Source organism: Bos indicus x Bos taurus, chromosome 12, assembly GCF_003369695.1.
Source record: "Bos indicus x Bos taurus breed Angus x Brahman F1 hybrid chromosome 12, Bos_hybrid_MaternalHap_v2.0, whole genome shotgun sequence".
NCBI lineage: Eukaryota > Metazoa > Chordata > Mammalia > Artiodactyla > Bovidae > Bos > Bos indicus x Bos taurus.
Window position 1 is genome coordinate 34,132,958 of NC_040087.1, and position 22,359 is coordinate 34,155,316.

A 22,359-nucleotide genomic window follows, 5' to 3' on the forward strand; every position below is an offset into this window, starting at 1 on the left:
TTCGGCCTGGCGCCACTAGTGGGCTCTCCTCCTGCTCCCCAGCTTCTTCTGCCCCCAGAAAAGCAAATGAAAAGCAGCCAAACCACCAAACAGCTTTTCTCCCCTACCAGCTTTAGTGCATCTTTCCCAAGAAGGCTGGGCTTCCTTGGTGGCTCAGATGGTAATAAGTCTGCCTGCAGTGCATGAAACCTGGGTTTGATTCCCGGGTCGGGAAGATCCCCTGGAGAAGGAAATGGCAACCCACTCCAGTATCCTTGCCAGGAAAATTCCATGCATGGAGGAGCCTGGTGGGCTACAGTCCATGGAGTCACAAAGAGTCAGACACAACCGAGCAACTTCATTCATTCATTCATTCATTCTCAGAAGGCTTGTCCACCGGCCCCAGTGCTTGGGGTTGTGGTGCTGAGGTCTGAACTGGTGGGTGTGGGCCTTGGGAATACCAGGGCCCCCAGTACCCCACAGTGTCCCAAGGCCTGAAGCTCAGGGAGACCTTCCGAGCCCCGCTGCTCACTCACTCAACTGCGCTCCTGTGGGGCTGCCCAGGTCCTCCCCGCTCACTGATGGACAGTACTGGGTGGTGGGCACTGTGGCTGCAGCCAGCCTTCCTGGCCTCCATCAGTTGGATTAGGAAGAGCCGTCTATGGCTATTATCGTGGACTGAGTCCCACAAGGGGTGAGGCTGGAGCCGCTCTAGTCCCTGGCTCTCTGGGCATCTCCTGGTGGCCAGTTTTGCCCAGGCCTGTCTCCATTCCCGGAGGGGTATTAGACAGGTTTACCCAACAGGGGTGCTTCCCAGGTGGCGCTAGAACCTGCCTGCCAATGTAGGAGATGTGGGTTCAATCCCTGAGTTGGGAAGATCCCCTGGAGAAGGAAATGGCAACCCACTCCAGTATTTTTGCCTGGAGAATCCCATTGACAGCCTGGCAGGTACAGAGCCTGGCGGGTACAGTCCCTGGGGTTGCAACGAGTACCACACAGACTGAAGCGACTTAGCATGCATACACACACCCGGCAAGGACTGGTAGAACCCCAGCCCCCACACAGCAGGGGAGCATGCACGCACCCTGAGCCACGTGCTGACACCCACTTCCTAGCTGCTCTCACCCTGGCCTGTCACCTTGCTGTTCCCGCCACCCCCACAGGTCCGGCCCCTGCCACCCCCTGACAGCAGTGGCCTCTCACGGCTGAGCTTCCCTGGGAAGCAGGCCCGGGGTCTCCCAGCCCGTGGGGCTCAGCCGCTCACTGCTGTCTGTCTGCACATCTGGTTTCTGCATCCTGCCCGGGGGCCCCACGTCTCATGCCAGCCCTGAGGAGCTCCCAACTGCAGGGCCTGCACACCTCCCCGACCTGGGGCTGAGATACCCCGATCTCCTTGCAGCCCCCATCCCACCCCTCACACACACCTCCTCCAGGAGGGAGCAAGGCCCCCAAACCACAGCTTGGCCTTTCTCTTCTTCTGCCTCTAAAGAACCCCATGTTACCGTGGGAAGCAGTGAAATCATGCCAAGCCCCAGTGGCCCAGACGAACAGGTAGCTGTGACTTGTTGACTGAAAAAAACACACAGCCTAAAAGTATCAAGTTGGGCTTTATTCCCAGAGCTCACTGAGGACTGTAGCCCAGGAGAAGGCCTCTCAGGTCCTCTGAGAAACTGCTCGGCGGAGGGAAGGGAGGAGTCAGGATATGCAGGTGTGTTTGCTGGGGAGGGAAACAACAACCCCAAAACATGTAGTGAAACAGCAAATGATGATCGCTGGTCAAAAATAAGCTTAGTCACCCAGTCATGTCTGTCTTTGCGACCCCCTGGACTGTAGCCCGCCAGGCTCCTCTGTCCATGGGATTCTCCAGGCAAGAATACTGGAGTGGGTTGCCATGCCCTTCTCCAGGGGATTGTCCCAGCCCAGGGATAGAACCCAGGTCTCTCGCATCCAGGTGGATTCTCTACCTCTGAGCCTAAGTAACAGATACCTCAAGTTAATGATTTCAGTTCTTCTGTGTACGGCAAGAGGCAAGAGGTCTAGGCTCATTCAAATTACTCCTTCAATCTGCATTGTAATTGTCCAGGGCCAATGTCCTGTCTTTCTGCATCCTGAATCCCCTCTGGGTGCACCACTGGGGCAACTGCAGTGGCTGATGATTCACGGGAAGCAACACTCCTCATTCATTGGAATGACAGGCCACGGTTTTTTGTCTGAAGACTCTTTCCATTTTGCTTCCAGACTGTTTCCACGTCTTATTACACTGGTAATATATGTAGAAATAATGATATCTTCCACTTGTTGAGGACCCCTCTGTGACAGCTTTAGATATTTTCTGATTCTTACAATATTCTTTCTGGAGAGTTAGAAATAGTCACCATTTTGCACAGAAGTAGTTAAAAAAAAACAACTCAAGGTGGATTTCTGACGCAGGCTACAACACGGATGGAACTTGAGGACATTAAGCCCAGTGGAACAAACCAGCCACGAAGGGATAAACAATGTAAGCTTCCGTCTGTGTGCATCCTCACGGTCAGAGACAGGGAGAACGGTGCTCCTCAAGGGGCTGGATGGCCGTGGGCAGTGGGGAGAGTGTTTGATGGGGGCAGAAACTCAGTTTGGAAGAAGAATTTCCCTCCCTCTGGGGATGGAGGGTGGTGACGGCTGACAACCGTGTGAAGGGATGAATACTGGTGAGCGGTGCATTAAGGTGGCTGAGACGGTTGGCAGGCAGGGCTGGGGTGGGGGCCGGTGGGACACAGGCCATGGCCGGGCCTGAGTCAAGGACCTGCCCACGGCTGGGCTCCGTGCCTCCCAGGAACCGGACTCTCCACACCCCTGGTGACCCTGCACATTCCCATTGGCCTGCGGAGGCTGGACCAGGAATGAAGGGGTCCCCAGGCCAGGTCAGGGTGGACCCCCCGCAGTCTCGTGGGTGGGGAGTGGTTAGGGTCAGTGATGTGCCCAAGCTCACCCAGCTGCTGGTGGCAGGACTCACTGGAATCTGGCCTCGGTGTCCAGCTTCATCAAGCCACAGCTGTCCTCCATGCTCAGAGCCAGCAGACCAGGGATGAAGTGGAGATTCTCTGTTTTCACGTCTGTGCACTTGCACAGTAAGAGGTGAACGGTCCTGTGTTTGGAGCAGGGCCGAGATGGACCAGGGATTGCCTGCAGGCCTCTCTTACTCCCTGGGGCAGCCTCCTCAGATCTCCAGGCTGAAACTGCTGGACCCATCTCTGTGGTCCTTCCAGCTCCAGCCTGAGGCTGTAGGATGAAGCCAGGAGCCCGTGCCTTCATCCCACACAAATGCAGCCAGAAATTGGGATCCCCACACCCCACCTTTGGAGAAGGCAATGGCACCCCACTCCGGTGTTCTTGCCTGGAGAATCCCAGGGACGGAAAGCCTGGTGGGCTGCCGTCTATGGGGTCGCACAGGGTCGACTAAAGCGACGCAGCAGCAGCAGCAGCAGCAACACCCCACCTTGCAGTGTGGAGAGGGACTCCGAAGTTGCTTCCGCAGCTGGGGGATCATGGCTCTGAGATTTGGAATCCAAAGTTCACATCCCAGCTCCACCACTATTGGCTGAAAACTTTTCCCCATGTTTTCTACCACTTCCTACTATTCACTGACTGTAAGACTGGTGTTGAATCTCCATTTCCCTCTCTGTAAGAGGAAGATCGTTGCCATTTCCTGCTCCAATGCATGTAAGTGAAACATGAAAGTGAAGTCGCTCAGTCATGTCCGACTCATAGCGACCCCATGGACTGCAGCCCACCAGGCTCCTCCGTCCATGGGATTTTCCAGGCAAGAGTACTGGAGTGGGGTGCCATTGCCTTCTCCAGAAGAAGACATGAGCTGCTTTCAAATGTCACATGTGGGTCCCCAAGCGAAGAATCTTGCTTTGAGCATATTCATCACGTCCAACAGAAACGTCCGGCACACAAGGTCTAACAGTTAAGTATTCAGAGTACAAAGAAAAACAAGCCTTGAATATTCAGATAAATATCATTAACTTCAAAGATGTTCGTTCCTTGGTTGGACAATTCATTATTCTGATAATGCTGCTGTTTCTTAAGATTTCTTTCAAGTGCATCTTTCAGAGTTGCCTCCAAAGCGGGCATATCCTTGGTTGGGTAACTCTACCCACTGGATTCAATTTTGGAGAAAAACCAACATTTATACCCATGGAGCTACAGACTGTGACCAGGGCTTCCCTGATGGCTCAAACGGTAAAGAATCTGCCTGAAATGCAGGAGACCCAGGTTTGATCCCTGGGTTGGGAAGAGCCCCTGGAGGAGGGCATGGCAACTCACTCCAGTATTCTTGCCTGGAGAATTCCACGGACAGAGGATCCTGCTGGGCTACAGTCCACAGGGTTGCAAAGGGTTAGACACGACTTAACAACTAAACAGCAGCACTATATAACTCTACAAATATACATTGAAGGAAGGAAGGCAGGCCTGACACAGGAAACAGTGTCTTTTCAGAGCCAGGCCTCTGGGAGGAATTAGATTCCCGATTAGGTTTCAAGGGAGACGGCTCTTACCTGATACACCGCGGGGGACTCGGGGACATGTGCCAGGCATGGGCCACCTGCCTCCCTTCACCTGCAATTAAAGGATCACCAGCCTTTTCTCAGATCTTCTATTGACTGTAAATAGTCCACCCCAGGGAGGAGATGCCTCTGCAGGGCTCTGCTGGCTATGCTCAACCCCAAACAAAATACAGATAACACAGCTCTTTCTGTCTCAAACAGGAATAGTTAATGCTGTTAGAAATTAAGATAAAAAGAAATCCTCCATTTTTACAGATGAATCATTGAAACCTGGCTCGGAAGACCACCCATGGCTCCAGAGAAAGTGTTTTGCTGGTAAAGTTTTTAACATTCGAGGCTCTTGGAGAGGTTGATTTGAAAGCAGCCATAAATCACACCACTTCAAAGGCGACTGTGGTTTGTGAAAGGACCCGGCCGCTGCCTGCCTGCTGGAATCTGGAGGGCAGGAAGAAAGCTTTGACCTTCCTCTGCTGACTCTGCATAATGACCACTTTTGAATCGTGAAATGTCTTAGAAATTATAGATTTTGGAAATTCTCAGACTGCCATTTAGTTTCAAGATAACCGAATGGTACATTTAAGCTATATTTTCATACCTTATCAGGTGCCAAATATATTTTTTAAAAAAATGACAGCTGCTCAAGTTGAAATGGAACAAAGAGACAAGTTCAGAATGACAAGTAGGCAACTGCCAACCGACCTCCATCATGGTGGTCATCACGCACGTGTACCGTTTAAGTGACGGCAGAGTCCTTCAGGCCCCCTGCGGGATCCTGCTTGGATCTGAGCTGCCTTCCTTAGAGAGCTGGAGGCACCTCCAGCCCCCACCCGCCGTCTGTATGGACACTGGGAAAGAGGAAAGAAGCTGATGAGTGTCCTTCCCTTATGGGGTCCACAGGGACACTGAACAGTAAGCTGAGAGAACATGGTGACACTTTAAATAACCTATTTTTGGAAAGTGAAATTTGCTCAGTCATGTCCGACTCTTTGCGACCCTATGGACTATACAGTCCATGGAACTCTCCAGGCCAAAATACTGGAGTGGGGAGCCTTTCCCTTCTCCAAGGGATCTTCCCAACCCAGGGATCAAACCCGGGTCTCCCGCATTGCAGGCGGATTCTTTACCAGCTGAGCTATCAGGGAAGCTGTCTTTTTGGAAAAGAATAGATACATGTATAACTGAATCACCCTGCTGCATGCCTGAACTAACACAACATTGCAAATCAACTCTAAGATAAAAATTAAATTCAAAAAATGCATAATCCATGTTTTGTTCAGGAAGTCTAAAGTCCTCTCAAAATCTAGGAACAGCTTTCAAAGCTTTATTGAGGGGAGGAAGAGGGGGCTGAGAAAGGAGAAGGGAAGGAGCCAAGAGGAAAGAGGCTCTCAGGTGACCACTGCTGCCCCAGGGGAGCCCCTCGTCCCCCCAGCCCCACTGACCTCCAAAGAGGATGAATGGAGAATTTCTTCTTCAGACCTTCCCACTTGGTGTCACAAACCGAAGGACCAAAAAAAGAGACCATGATAAAATCTTCATACCAAAGCCTCTCAGATAACTTAGAACATTTTTTAGTAGCTTGACCTGCCTCATGCCTGAGAGATGTAACCAGGTCACCCGGGAGGATTCTAAATCCTCAGAGGTCAGAGGTCTGGAGAGGGGTCGTGGGGAGGACACGATCCTAGTGAGACCCTCCACGGGGAGTAGGAGGGGAAACACAGCTGCATTCACACCATCCATCATTTTCTCACCCGATGTGTCGACAAGAATACAAGGTAACAATTTTATTCACAAATAAAAAAAGGTCTTACAAAACTAGTTGTGTAAGAAAACCAACATTTACAAATTCATAAATTCCAGTATGCAAAATAAATCAAGATGAGGTCTAAATGGATGCAAGCTGACTGCCTTAAAGCAATGATGGGATTTTTCCTTTTTTATTTTTTTTTTTATTAGCACAGACAACAGTGCTTGACCTAGGTAACAGCAACATGAACACTTTATCTAAAGTAGAAAAATCTATATTGGAAAAATATATTCCATATACACAAAATCAGAAAACCCATGCCTTTCTGTGATTGCTGTCCAATCATCTCATCCTTGTTGGTGAGTTTCTGTGGTGCAGAAAGTAGCAAGGATTCGCACGCCCAGTCCTGTTATCACCTGATGCTGATTTCCTGGCATGCTGGCAGCTGATTTTATCTGAGTGCTGCCAATATTCCAATGATATGAGATGCCAGCTGGACTGTCTTTTCCAGTGTTTACATAGAGCGCAGGATATAACATCATTGTCTGTTCCCATAGTACGTGGTAGGACAATGTCTTCATCTTGATTAAAATAACCCAGGATTTTTCAAATGTTGCATCAAATAAAATCCATTTGTAACCCTAATTTTCTCCTGGGGGCTTCCCTGGTGGCTCAGCAGTGAAGAATCTGCCTGCCAATGCAGAAGATGCAGGTTCGATCCTTGGGCTGGGAAGATCCCCTGGAGCAGGAAGTAGCAACCCACTCCAGTATTCTTGCCTGGAGAATCCCCATGGATAGAGGAGCCTAGTGGACTATAGTCCATGGGGTCACAAAGAGTCGGACACGACTTAGCAACTAAACAACAACAACAATATCTCTGTTGATCAAAAGTGATGTTTCAGGATTTGGAGCCAGAGCCTCTTTTCCATCAATCTTAGCTTTCTCCTCCAAGTGTCTGCCTTTGACATTAATGAGGGCTCTACACATGGAAGATATACTCTGGTTATAAAAAGGAATACAGCCCTGGCTTACCCTGTTGTAACAAAAGTGATTGGATTGCAGACTATAGCACATGTGCTATGCTATGCTATGCTAAGTTACTTCAGTTGTGTCCGACTCTGTGCAACCCCATAGACAGCAGCCCACCAGGCTCCCCCGTCCCTGGGATTCTCCAGGCAAGAACACTGGAGTGGGCTGCCATTTCCTTCTCCAATGCATGAAAGTGAAAAGGGAAAGTGAAGTCACTCAGTCGTGTCCGACTCTTAGCGACCCCATGGATTGCAGCCTAACAGGCTCCTCCGTCTATGGGATTTTCCAAGCAAGAGTACTGGAGTGGGGTGCCATTGCCTTCTCCGACAGCACATGTGACTTAAGCTTAAATCTGCATTTTCCTGGCCCTCTTGTGCTCAGATCCTAAGTACTTTGCATGAGTTTCCTAAAGGCACATCTCAGAAGAGCTGGTGCACGCCAGAGCTTAAGAATCATTGGCTTAGACTAAAAAAAAATGGAAGAGAAAAAACAAAGTCAGTTAACTCTGGCTGGGCACCAGGTAGATGGGAAAGGCTATGCATTACAGTGAGGCACTGTAATTTCCTATTTCAGTCCAAGGAACAGAGGTCACACACACAACACACCAAGCCCAGGTGAGCTTGTGTCTTTGCAGGGAGCCTGAGCTGTGGATGAAGGAAGATGAGGGGGTGCACCTTGTGAGAGCTCATGAATGCAAGAGAGAAAAGCACGGGGCAATGAGAGAGAAGTAACAATGTCCTGAGAAAGGCAGAGTTCTAATGCTCACTTCAGACTTTCTTGGCTGTATCACGTGGCTTGTGGGATGTTAGTTCCCTGACCAGGGATTGAACCCAGACCCTTGGCGGTGAAAGTGCTGAGTCCTAACCACTGGACCTCCGGCAATTGCCTCCAATGCTTATGTGGAAGGTCAGGAGAAGACACTGATTTCGGAGGGCCAACTCGGAAACAAAATATGTGATTATTCTCTAACGCATGGATGTTTGAAGGTTTATGTCTTTTTTAAGTGCAAATGGAACAAAGCTAATAGTCATCACTTAAAAGGCAACAGCCAGGACTGATTATGAACATGGTAGGAAAAGAAAGAAATCCTGCTCAAATCAATCCTTTCCAGCGTGCAGAGATGAAGAGCTAAGGAGCCGTCCCCTGGTTCATGACTGAGCTGGGTTTGTTTCTGTCTTAGCTGTAGAGCAAATTCTAGTACGTCAATATCAAGGTGGCAGGGGTGGATCGCCTCCGTAGAAGCACCAGACTCTTCAATCCAGCGTCGCTGGGCTGTGGTGGAAACTGCTGTGCTGACCAAGCTTAGGAGATCGGAGGGAGCCCTGTAACGTGCTCATCAGACGACACGACGGCGGTTGCAATCCGTCCACCTCGCTGTGCTTGTTCTCCTGGTCCTAATACGCAGAGTCGTCTCCTAAGACTACTCACCTGGCATCGTGTTTCAGTGGCATGGACACACCATGTGCTGGCATTTCTAAAGCCTTTATTATAAAACACGATGCAAACAAAAGATGATTATAAATACCGCTTTTCTATAGAAGAGAAAATCTGGATCTTTTGAGCTCAGTCCCAGGGACAGAAGTAACAAACGCTTCCATATCAGTGGATTTTCCGAGGAAATCTGCTAATCTAGGATGAGGATTAAGGAGCTTTTAACTCGGGGGAGGGGTTGGGTAGGCTTTCCCAACCACATTAGCTAACTCAGGCCCCTCCGGTCACTAACTCAGCTGGGGTTGATGAGACAGTGGCTGATGGAGAAGTGTCCATTCTATAAGATTTGATCTCTTCTGATTCCCCGGCCACCATCTGATGAGCCAAGACTCAGGCAGGCCGTGGGAGATCAATTCTAACCTCCCACGCTGATTATTCAGATGATGAAAAGGTGACCTCCAGTACACAGAAACACTCACCTGTGAACCCATCCTGTGTAAAAACTAGGTAACCAATCTGACATTGACTTTCAGGAGGAGATGTGAAATTATTTCCAGAGAGTGTGAATGAAAAGTTATACTCTGAGCCTTCAGTCTTGTCAAACCACCACATCCACCACGAAAAGAAGCGTGACTGTATTTCTGCTTCTCGTCATACCCCTAAGCTCGGAGGCTGCAAACCCGGCCCACTGGGTCTCTGAAGTTGGCCTCCCGCTCAGATGCTCCTTGTGCGGAAAAGATGCAAAGCTTGGAGGCGCCATTCCTCGAGGTTTCGGCTCATGGCGGGCCTGGCTCAGAAGCTTTAAATGACATCAGTTCTGTTCAGATTCACTTTTTTTCCCCAGAAGCCATGAGAAGTCCAGATGGCAGCGAGTCCACATGCAGGCTCTGCTGGACACTTCACTGAAGAAAGAAGCAAGTCCTTTCGTCCCCCTGAAATGGCGACACAAGGAGAGCTCTGAACACAGCACCTTATGAACTGGAGCCCTATGCTGTGACTGTGAAGGCGGACGGTGCTTTGCTTTTCCTAACGGTGCACGTGGATTTAATGACCTACGGACGGGAAGATCCTGTTACGGCATCCTAATATCAGGCACCCATGTACTCTGGGAATAAAAATAAAGACTTCCTACCAACCCACTCACTCCATCTGGGCAAACAGCCCTTAAAAGATGGAAATGAACCCCAACAAACTATATCAATGGACAATTCTTCTGCTGATTTTCAACCTGTCAAACATTTCAAGCCTGGTTCTGTGTCGCCCTTCTTTAAAGCAACTATGGGCAAAGATTTTAGGATTCTTTAGTCTATTCTTTCAAAGAACAAAGATGGTTAATGATTAGTGCCATTCTTGGTCTTTGAATTTAAAACTTCTGTGATGCTACTGGAGAAAGCTTAGAAAGAGTTTGAGAAGGAGACTTCTCTCATAAATGACCTCCCTGGAACACTCATACATGTCACAGGGCAAACATCATTGGCAGGAAGCAGCCTTTAGGTGTGACCCTTGTCACAAAAGGGCAGTGACCTCACTTTGGGAGGGGCTGAGGTCTGGCCACTGCATATTATCATACATGCGTGAAACCCTCATTTCTGCAGTCACTTTTCATCAACTTACTACTAATTTGGCATTGTTGACATATCAGATACATCTACAGTAAAATTTTTTTTCATAAGTTTAAGCAGATTATCTCGAAATAGAAATTTCTGAGGTTCTCTCAATAATAAGATAGTTTTGTCAAATATGTCGGTCAACTGATACGATAATACCAACCATGTTAATGCTACTATGGAAGGCAAATTATACTTAATTGGTCAATAGAGAGAGGGAAAAAAAAATAGATTTTAATAGATTGAGAAACTAGAACCCAGGTCATCTCATCTCTTTCCTACCATTCCTCCCACATTTCATGCTGACATTTAAAATGTTTGTTCAAAAACACCACCCACAAAAGCTTTTCCTGTAATCAAACAAGCTATTTCATTCCCCAAACGTCTTTGCAAGTGAGGTCTCAATATCTTAGTCCTCTTCCCTTCTAGAGAGGTGTGTTGAGGGAAAATTTGACTAAATTTGAGTCACATAGACTAAGGAAGCTGCTCACTCCTACTTGCTTTATCCTGAACCATAACTACATGGAGAAGGAGACAGCAACCCACTCCAGTATTCTTGCCTGGAGAATCCCATGGATAGAGGAGCCTGGCAGACTACAGTCCCCAGGGTTGCGAGAGTCAGACATGACTGAGCGGCTAAACCACCACCACCATAACCATCACTGTCAGACTCTGGGTGGCTTAAACCACCCACAAGAAGACTGTTGTGTAAAAATACATTTTGGGGAACAAATGCATCACAAGTTAGAAATCCAATAATTTTTTTTTAATTTCTTGCGTGCTTAGTTGTGTCCAGCTCTTTGTGACTCTGTGGGCTGTGGCTGTCCAGGCTTCTCTGTCCATGGGATTTTCCAGGCAAGAATACTGGAATGGGTTGCCATTTCCTTTCCCAGGGGACCTTCCTAACTCAGGGATCAAACCCACGTCTCCTGCACTGGGACGTGCCAGGGTGTACTTGGCAATAAATCAAATCAGCACACTGCACACCTTTAACTTATACAATGTTATATGTCAATTCTATCTCCATAAAGCTGGGGAAAAAAGAATAAATAGAGGTTAAAATATAAATGAGTGTCTGGGTAGGAATTTAAAGTTTCACTGAAAATAAAATAGAAATAAATTATTTTCAAAGGGGTAGGGTTGTTAGTACAAAAAAAAAAAAAGCAACTCCTGAAATTTAATGTAAACATACTCTCCTATAACACACAAGAGGGTATGAAGGATGTAAAGACCTTCTCCCCAGGGTCCCCCACATTTTCTGGGGTCAGAGCTTGGTTCTCTCTGGGCATCCCTGAGTCAGTACTGCACCCATCCCGAGATCCACCACTGGGGGCGCGCCTCACCTGGGCGGGTGGCTGTGTGGTCAGGTGTGGGGCATCTCCTCGCCCCTGATCCAGCTGGTTTCCAGCAGTGAGTACGACCCGAGCCCTCACAAGCTCCGGCAGCGTGTCGGTGAGTTTTGACAAATCAGTAGTGTCTGTAAAGGTCTCCGGATGAGCTAGAACTGGCCCCACCCCACCGACCAGACCCCGACTGCTGTCTGAGTCCAGGGAAGCCAAGCTTGTGCTCTCTGGGTCGAGAGAGTGAGCGTCTTCTCCAGGGAGCTCAGGGCAGGAGTCGCAGGAGGAGACATCGTCACCACCACCGGGATTCTGCATCAGAGGCCAGGCGTCTGAGAACTCGCCACAGAGGGACCTTGACAGGGACCCAAAGAAAGTGGGAATCGCCTCCCCCGCTGGACCTGTGTTTCTGGACACATGTTCGAAAGTGTATAAGTACTCTATCAGGAGAAAAACCTCCTATAAAGCAACACTCCAGCTATGCTTTCAAGTTTCCTAGGTGAAAGAAACTCATTGGAAAAGACCCTGATTTGGGGGAAAACTGGGGGCAAGAGGAAAAGGGGACAACAGAGGATGAGATGGTTGGATGGCATCACCAACTCAAGGGACATGAGTTTGAGTAAATTCTGGGAGACGGGAAGGACAGGGAAGCCTGGTGTGCTGCAGTCCGCGGGGTTGCAAAGAATCGGACACGACTGAGTGACTGAACAACAACGTGAAATAAACATTTTATTAAGTCAGAATTCTTGTGCCTCCTTTTTTATAAACTTGCTTCAGTACAATAAGTTAAATTACCCCATTTACTATAAAATTGAATTTCTATACCTACTTCTTCTAATCAACATGTGTTGATCACTCAGTCATGTCCAATTCTTTGTGACCCTGAGGGGTGCAGCCTACCAGGATCTGCTGTCTATGGAATTCTCCAGGCAAGAATCCTGGAGAGGGTTGCCATTTCCTTATATTTATACTTAATCCAACGTCTAAAATATGGAGTGTCCTAGGTTCTTCACTGAGTTTGACTACTATTCTGAAATTCTCTGGGTATGTGGCATACTAAAAATTACTCAGAGATGACGTAAGTGCTACAAATCATGAATATAAGACAAAAATAAAATTAGCAGGATATACAGTATAAAGAATGTTGTATTGGCTCTAAGTAACCCTGAGAGACTTACCTAATTCTTTCCAAAGTTCCCACCCTCTTAAATGTCTAGAATGTCATTAATACTACTAAGAAAGTGATGTCCCCATAGTTTTACATGAAATGAAAATAAGAAGGATGTATATTTGCGCAAGGGAATATGAAATTATATTGATTAAAAACACGACTTTGGGACTTCCCTGGTGGTCTAGTGGCTGGAGCTCCGAGTTCCCAATGCCGGGGGCCCGGGTTTGATCCCTGACTAGGGAACCAGATCCCATGTGCTGCAACTAGGACCCAGTGCTGCCAAGCAATTAAATGAAAAAATATTTTGCAAAGACCCACCCACTTACCTGTCCTGAAGTGTGGCCTTGCAGTGCCCCTGACAACCAGGAGTGTCCCGGCCGATGCCGCAGGCCCCACCACAGCACCGGGATGGGACAAGGTGGACGGGCCCTAGGAAAGTCGGAGGGCTTGTTACATTGCTTCAACACTGCACTTGAACATTTAGCTGTTCCCCTTTGGGTGATTTCTGAGGGGGATGGGCCATGAGGTTTAATTTTTTTCTCTTTTCTCTTAAAAAATGATGAACCACTTCTATGAAGGACCTGGAGATGGGCAGCTGGAGGGTGGTCCCAGGGGCTGGAGGTAGGAAGATGGGAGTTTCCTCTGTGGGGTCAGGACAGCGTTCTGGGGATGGTGGTGGTGAATGTACTTAATGTCCCTGAACTGCTCACTGGGAAATGGTTAAAACGGTAAACTTAATGTGATGTCAATTTCACTGCAATGAAAATAATACTGAAAAGGCACGAAGAGAGGGGAAATGAAATGAGTCTTTCATACATGGCTGATGAGGGCAGGAAGGACAGTGTTTCTGTGAGCTGGCAGGGTGATGCTGGGCAGAACACGAATGTCCACAGCCTTTAACTCAACACACATTCACACTTTGGTTTTCACTTTGGTAGCCTAAGAAATAACTATGTGCATACAGCTTTACTAACTACTCTGTTCACTGAAGCAGTATGTATATTATTTTTGGTTATGAAGACAATACACATTCATTGAAGACAAACTTTAAAAATAGAGAGATTAGATCAGAAATCGAAAAATAAATCTTTCCCACTTCTATACACTGCAAAACACTGTCCACATTTCTGAATAGCCTTCTAGACTCCTCTCTCTATGCATACAGACATACGTAAATCTGATTTTATAAACCATAAACACAGTAAAGCATACTGACAAATGCAAAGACACACACATATTAAATATACAGAGAAAGGTTTGAGGAAATTATATATTAATACACAAACACACACACATCCAAAGTTTCCATGATGAATTATTTCTTTTCTTTTATCAAAAGAAAAAAGATGATGAAACCATTTCCCTTTTAAAAATGAAAGTTAACCACTGAGATGCAGCAGCAAGCCATGTTGAGAGGGATGGCCGCCCGGCCTGCAGCCGATTCTATCCGGAAGCAGCCCTTGTCTCGAGCGGCCGTGATCGTGGGGATGTGCCTGGATCCACCGCCAGTCATTTCAGCAAGTCACCCTCGCTGTGGGACATTTCAAATTTATTCAAAGAAAGGCACCGCTATTCCCTGTAGAAATGGCTGGTTCTAGTGCTCCAGCTGGAAAATACAAGATGAGCCTGGAACTTCTTTTCTGAGCCAGAAAATAAGAGAGAAGCTAAAAGGATAATAAAGCTATGTCCAAATGACACCTGAGCAGGGTGAAGGGACTCCCTCTGGCCAAACCTGGGAAAATCTGAGCCTTAAAATAAATAATGATCAAAAAGGACCATCACCCTTTTATCAGGGACACTGCGTCCATTGTAATTAAAGGAAAGAATAAATGGGGAAGAAGGGAAGTTCTTGCTTACCTAGGAAGTCAAGTAATAAATGCAGATAGTAACGGTCAGCGAAGAAAGAATTGTGCTAAAAATGCCTTATTTCCATATCAAATATTAGATTGAAAAGCTGAACCCTTCGATGTCTTGAAAGATTGGACAGTTCTGAGAGGACCAGCCATCGAATTGGGAAACACTGAACCTCATGGATGGTTACAGGAGACGACACACTGCTAGGTGCTGTGTCCCCAGGTGTGGGGGACACACAGGTGAGGATGGAGCGGGCAGAGGGCAGGCTTCTGGAAGGGCTGCGGCCACCTTGATTATGCCCTGCAGAGGAGGTGAGGTCGTGGGGATGGGGTAAGAAGTTAAGCGTAAGTTAGTGTTCCTTTGCCGACTTTTGCCCATGTTAGAAACCTTAGTCCACCTGAATTACAGGCAGACCTGGCTGTATCATGCCTGACAATTACTGCTTTTTCCTGAAGTGCAGGTCTGTGGCAGCCCTGTGTCTCACAATCTAGGGGCACTATTTTTCCTACAGTGTCTGCTCACTCTGTGTCTCTGTGTCCCATTTTGGTAATTCTCACAGTATTTCAATCTTTTTCATTGTTATTATAGTTGTTATGATGGTCTGTGCTCAGGGGACCTTGATGTGACTACTGTAGTATGACTCACTGAAGGCTCAGATGATGGTTAGCATTTTTCAGCAATAAATTATTTTTAAATTAAGGTTTATATGTTATTTTTTAGGACATGATGCTATTGCATACTTAATATACTACAGTATAGCATAAAGATAATGTTATATGCACCAGGGAACCCAGAATGTCCCGTGATTCACTTTATTGCAATATTCTCTTTACTACAATGGTCTGGAATCGAACCTGTGTCTCCGGGGTCTGCCTGGACTTCCCTGAACTTCCATCTCTGTCAATTATCCCAGAGGCAATACTGGTTTGTGGAAAACCCTGTCACAGGTCTCCCTCCTCCTTCTTCTGTAAGAAATCGGGGGCTTCCCTGGTGGCTCAGTGGTAAAGAATCACCTGTTAACGCAGGAGAGATAGGTTTGATCCCTGGTCTGGGAAGATCCCACATGCCACGGAGCAACTAAGCCCGTGTGCCCCAACTACTAAGCTTGTGCTCTAGAGCCTGGGGGCCCCAACTTCTGAAGCCCATGAGCCCTAGAGTCATTGCTTCATAACAAGAGGAAGCCACTGCAATGAGAAGCCCCCACAGAACAAAGAGAGAGTAACCTTTGCTTGCCACAACCAGGGAAAAGCCTACGCGGCAACCAAGACCCAGCACAGCCAAAAATAAATAAATAAACTAGTTAAAAGAAAAAGAAATCCAGAAAGACACTAAGACAGCCATGTGCAGCTTCACTTTGAACCCACCAGACAAGAAAGGAGACAAGACAACCCTACTCTACAAAAGGCTCACATGACTTTAAATCAATTGACACCAAAATGAAGGCGAACTTGTTTTAAAAGTTACTGAGAGTTTAAAAATAAAATAAAATTAAAAAAAAAATTAAACAAAATATAAAAAAAATAAAATAAAAGTTACTGAGAAATCCTAGAATTTTAATGAGATGCTTCTTTTCTATTTGATATTAATACTTAAAGATGCACAACACCCCAAACCTCTGGGGACAGGGAGAATGACTGAACTCGATTAGCTTTAACTGGAAAACAGAGCAGGAGCGCTCTTTGCAGCCTCGGGGCCTGCGTTCTTAGTGGACCTCAAGCTCTGAACTTACCGCAGGCCTGGGCCGAGTCCCGCAGGCACTGACAGCAGGCACGCGGGGCAGGGGCGCCGAGCCGGGGTCTGTCGAAACAGGACAGCTCAGAGCCGTTGTACTGCAGGTCCTGTGCCCTCAGGGACCCTGCGGAGGCCGAGAACTCGGTCAGCGAGACAAGTTCCCCAGGGGAAGCCTGGGAACATCACAGCGCGGCCAGAACCACCCAGCTTCTGCAGTGTGGGAGGAAAGGAGAGCTGTGGTTCACATTTAAAAATACTTCTTACAAAAAGGCAGAGAAACGAAACAATCAGTCAAGAAAGCTCAAGATGGGGGCCCTTGTGTTGCCAGAACTTAGAAGGAACTGTGTTTCTGTGGAGGGCGGGGGCGGCCCTGCCTCCTCAGGCCCCCGTGAAGTGATGCCGCCCCTCGGCTGCACCCTCAGCGCCTCCCCTGGGAGCACATGTTCTCTGCCTCCGTGGCCGCTGCCAGATGCTCCTCTCAGATCCTCGTTGGACACTCAGAGGACAGTGATGATGATCAACACCCTTTGGCAGGATGCCAAGACACAGCAAGCGCTCAGGACTTACAGCTTGGCTTCTTCTCCACGAACTGCCGCTTACAGTAGATGACGCAGAGGACGAGCAGGGCCAGCAGCACGGTGGCCAGGGCACTGCAGATGACGGCCGCCAGGGCTGTGTCCCGCGGGCTGGAGGCCGTGGACGGGATCCTCACCAGGTTGACCTTGCTGGTACCTGAAAACCACGGGGATGGAATTCTCACATCTCCACCACCCAGGAGACTTGGACGTGCACATTGCACGCGGGGTCCCCTGCAGGAGCCTTCGTGCAACATCAGGGTGAGGAGGGAAGGTGTGCTAGGCGGCTCACACACTCCCTCCATCCGGGTCATGGCTGGAATATTGCACTTCCACCTGCAGCTCTCCTCTGTTTCCACGGCAGCAACCATGTGCCACCCCGACATACATGTCCTCAGACCCACTGGACCAGACCGTCTGCCAGATGGGGGTCTGTCATCGTGTTCTGTCTCCCCGGCACCCGGCAGTGTAGGGCACACAACAAGCACTTAATATTCTGCAAATTGGAATCAGACTCTCCACAGTTTTAAGTAGGCTGAACTGAGGTGTGCTCTGGAAGGCAACTTTTGGGGCAAACAAGGAACTGGATTATTCACAACCTTGCCGTGGGCCCCCACGTTCTGAGACAGTGAACATTATTATTATTACTTTATTTTAACACTGTTGCTGTTACAGTACTGAACAACACCTACGGTTTGGAGAAAAAAAAAGCTAACACCACCATGACCTCACACTGACAATGCATCTCCATCTGGATGGAGCCCGTTTTGAGGGCCTACTTGCCCGCGCAGCTGCTACCAGCATCTGAGCTGCGAGGCACTAAAGCCCACCTGGAACACCTGGGACTTTCGCCCTGTCCCTGGCCACACAGGAGCACCCCATCTTAACCCCTAAAGTCAGGTTTCCACTGTGGCCAGAGCCAGAGAGAACCATCAGGGTTGAGTTGCTGCTGCTGCTGCTGCTACTAAATTGCTTAAGTCGTGTCCAACTCTGTGTGACCCCATAGACGGTAGCCCACCAGGCTCCCCCGTCCCAGGGATTCTCCAGGCAAGAACACTGGAGTGGGTTACCATTTCCTTCTCCAATGCATGAAAGTGAAAAGTGAAAGTGAAGTTGCTCAGTTGTGTCCGACCCTCAGCGACCCAATGGACTGCAGCCTACCAGGCTCCTCCATCCATGGGATTTGTCAGGCAAGAGTACTGGAGTGGGTTGCCATTGCCTTCTCCGAGGGTTGAGTTACTGAACCATAAAAACACGACAGCTGGAACAAAAACAAGAACAGTCATTTGGGGATGTTGAGTCCTGGTGTATCTGGGCTCCATGACTCTGGGCCACCCTGATACATGGTTCTCATTGTCACTGGGAAAGGCACAAATACCATATGGCTTAGACCTGGATGAATAAGAATTATAATCCAATCATACCTTTTAAAGGTTGGTAAACGTTGGTAAATGTGTTTAATACTCATAAATATATTGCTTCTAGTTATGCAGACATAATGTCATAATCAAACAGCACACATTAGATGTTCACCACACAGCAAGTTAAAAAGATCATACCTCGGACCTGATCGAGATGAAACCTAAATCCGAAACAGCCTCTATAAGCAGGCAAATTCACGAGAGGATGTATGAACACAAACAAACACAGCTGTGTAAACAGTGACAAATAAACACAGGAATAGGAACTTATGTCTAATGCAAGTAAAAGTGTGGGCTACAATGAATGGTAAGTAACTTGGGAAGCTTGAGTATTGCTCATTGCAACCAAACCGTGAGGTTGATTCATGTTTGTGAGAAAATGGTTTACTTCAGAGTGAGCCTGGGCCCTGTAGCTTAAATTTTCCATCAAGGAACCAAGCTCCAGTCAATGCTAGGCTTCGGCCAATCTGTAATCCAAATGAGACAGCTTGAGAACTAGACCCTGGCCTTCAGATTCTCTCTGGTGGACCACCTGTCCAGTTGTTGTTCAGTCACTAAGTCGTGTCCGACTCTGTGACCCCATGGACTGCAGTGCACCAGGCCTCCCAGTTCTTCACTATCTCCTGGAGTTTGCTCAAACTCATGTCCATTGTGAATTAACCAAAGAAGCCAGAAAAGTCGGCCAGGCTCCTCTGTCCGTGGGATTCTCCAGGCAAGAATACTGGAGTGGGTTGCCATGACCTCCTCCAGGGGATCTTCCCAAACCAGGGATCGGACCCTCATCTCTAATGTCTCCTGCATTGCCAGGCAGGTTTCTTACCACTGGTGCCACCTGGGAAGCCCAAAGAGTCAGAAACGACTAAACAATTTGAGCATTCCCTAAAACCACATGGGGGATGGAAAAAATGACGAGATTATTTAGAGATCTGCTAACAACAGGAGACCTTGGATATTTTTGGTAGAAAGTCATCCAAATTACCATCAACGTTATCACAGAGACCACACACCAAATACCTGCAGAGGACTGGCCCTGTGTTGCCCACCTTCAAAATGTCATGACAATCCTCCGCAGCAAGGGTCTTACAGATGAAGATGTCTCTACAAATCTAGAAACGGGTTTTCACTTAAACAACCTGCAGTTGAATCAAGATTTAGGCCTGATCTGTCTGACTCTAAAATATATGCTCTTAAAAAAAATTATGCTATATTCCTCCCAACATTCCAACAGTATTGTTTAGAGGAAAAAAAAAAAAAACAGGAATGTGAAGGACTATTATTCAAATTTTGTACAGACCAGTAAATTCTAGTTAATTAGCTAACATATATAATACGACTTGACCTAATTTAAAACACAAACAGAGCTTCACAAGTCCAACCTCTCTTGCTCCCAAGATTAAAGAGGCTATTGCATTTTATCGCAGTGAAAAAGAACATATGACTCTTTAAATTCATTTTTTAAACATTCTTGTTAAGGTCTATATAGTATAATTAGATGAGTATTAAACAGAGTAGGGAAGGATATGAACTGTCATATATGAACTAATTACGCTTTCTGTCTGGGCTTCCATGTTTAAGATTTCACTGACACCTTGTGTTTTCATCAGAGAGTTCACAGAAGAAAATAAAACCTCAGGTTGCATGCTATGTGACACGGAAGCTCCACCATAATCGGACATGCAAACATTTTCACTTTTGATGGCCGTGTTTTGTCATGAGTAATTCAAATGACAATTAGTTCTGGAAGATAAACAGACATTCTCTAATAATTTTCAGTAACATATTTATCTTTGACTTTCATATTTTTTTCAAGTAAACAACAAATCAATTCATTATTTTCTGTGCTCTTTCATCACCACCACCACCATCACCACCAAGAAAACTCATGTTGAGTGTGTAACAAGACCAAAACGTGATGGATTGATTTCTAGCTATGTTCTTTAATTTAAAAATATATTTAAAAAGGGCATTTTGCAATCTTAACTGAGGCAAGGATACAGGCCTGGAGTGTAAGCTTTATCTTGTTCATCCAAACTGGTTAAACAAAAATATCTACCGTAACACTCAACCTATGAATTCCAGATGTACCACAGAACAGTCTGCCAATACACAAAATAGTTGGACTTTTTAAAGTCCATTTTATACCAAGCTCTCTGACACTGGATGTAATGTCATGTAAAAGAGTGAGTCTTAATCATTTTACTTCTCATTTTAAACTTTGGTCTTTGAACAATGTGGTTTGTTTTTCAATACTGATAATAAACATTATTTGAAAATGAGCGCTTTCTTTTGCACAGGAAAAAAAAAGATTTTAAACTGGATTGATTTTTCCATTGTGGTGAAATATACATAACATAAAATTTACCCTTAGTGACACTGAGTACATTCACAATGTTATATAACCATCACCACTAGAGGGGAAACCCCCAACCCATGAAGTAGTCATGCCCCATCTCCTGTTTCCCCACCACCACATCCTGGCGAGCACTAATTTGCTTTGTGTCTGAATTTGCCTACTCTGGATACTTCCTATAAAAGGAACCATAAAATATTACATGACCTTCTGTGTCTGTCTTCTTTCACTTAGCAGAGTGTTTTCAAGGTCATCTATGTCAGCATGCAACAGAACTTCATTCCTTTTTATGACTGAATAACATTCCATTGGATGGATGGACCATGTTTTGTTTATTTGTTCATCAGATGGTGGACATGTGAGCTGTCTCCACCTTTTGGCTATTGTGAATAATGTTGCTGTGAACATTCACGTTCAGTCTTTCTCCATACACTTTTAAACGTTTCACAAAGATACACACAATGGCTCCACATGCTATCAAAAGGTATACGTTAGTGCTCTTTCACTAAGGCATTATGTTCATCAGTCACTCACATACGTAATGTTATTACGCTAGAGCATTATGTTAATAAGTCAGGGGAAAAAAAAAAAAGATTCCTGAGCAAACCAAGAGAAGAGTGGAGAGAGACAGTGCCAGAGAAGCTAGTCAGGATCGGTACTTGTAGGAATTTAAACCATAGTGAGGAGCTTGAATTCTATTCTAAGAATAACAGGAAGTACTCAACAACTGCAGAATATATATTCTTCTTTAAAAAGACTAAAATCATACAAAGTATCTTTTCCAGCCACAAATGAATTAAACTAGAAATCAATAACAGAAGGAAAACTGGGAAGTTCAAAGATATGCAGAAGATAAATAATCCACTCTTAAATAACCAATGGGACAAAGAAGAAATCACATAGGAAATTAGAAAACACTTTGAGATGATTGAGAATAAAAAACAAAATATCAAAACTTATATTGATAAGGATACAGCAAAAGAGGGATACACCTCTAAAAGAGGTGTTCACAGGGAAATTTATAGCAGTAAATGTCTATACTAAAAAAGATGTAAAATCGACAACCTAATGTTTAACTTTATTGCATTAGAAAAATAAGAGTAAACTAAACCAAAAGCTAGCAGATGGAAGGAAATGATAAAGATTAGCACAGAGACAAATAAATAGAGAGAAGCAATAAAACCGAAAGTTGGTTCTTTGAAAAGATCAACAAAATTGACGAAACTTAGATTGACAGAGGAGAAAAGGGAGAAGACTCAAGTAAGTAAAATCAGAGATGAAGGAGCAGACATTGCCATGGACTTGACAGAAATAAAAAGGTTATAAGAGGACACCATGAACAAAGGTACCACAAATTGGGTAACTAGGTAAAAAGGCATTCTTGGAAATACACAAGCCAATGAAACTGACACAGAAGAGACAGAAAACCAAAATAGACCACAACAAAGAGACGGACTCAGTCATTAAAAAGCTCCTGACAAAGGGAAGCCCAGAACCAGATGCCCTCCTGTGAGTTCTGCCAAGTATTTAAAGAAAAACGAATACCAATCCTTCTCAAACTCTTGCAAAAAATG

General features: G+C 46.3%; 1 protein-coding gene across 3 annotated transcripts in view; it reads right to left on the reverse strand.

Annotated features, from left to right (window-relative positions):
* Positions 1-6,286: 6,286 nt before the first annotated feature.
* TNFRSF19 (TNF receptor superfamily member 19) overlaps positions 6,287-22,359 on the reverse strand; it is a 90,846-nt gene continuing 74,773 nt past the window's right edge. For all 3 annotated transcript variants that reach the window (XM_027557575.1, XM_027557578.1, XM_027557576.1), the window contains exons 6-10: positions 17,007-17,171; positions 16,438-16,563; positions 13,181-13,283; positions 11,687-12,092; positions 6,287-9,668 (exon numbers count right to left, since the gene is read on the reverse strand). In XM_027557575.1, the coding sequence (XP_027413376.1) occupies positions 9,636-9,668; positions 11,687-12,092; positions 13,181-13,283; positions 16,438-16,563; positions 17,007-17,171 (833 nt within the window). In that variant the 3' untranslated portion in view covers positions 6,287-9,635. The remainder of the gene's footprint in view (positions 9,669-11,686; positions 12,093-13,180; positions 13,284-16,437; positions 16,564-17,006; positions 17,172-22,359) is intronic.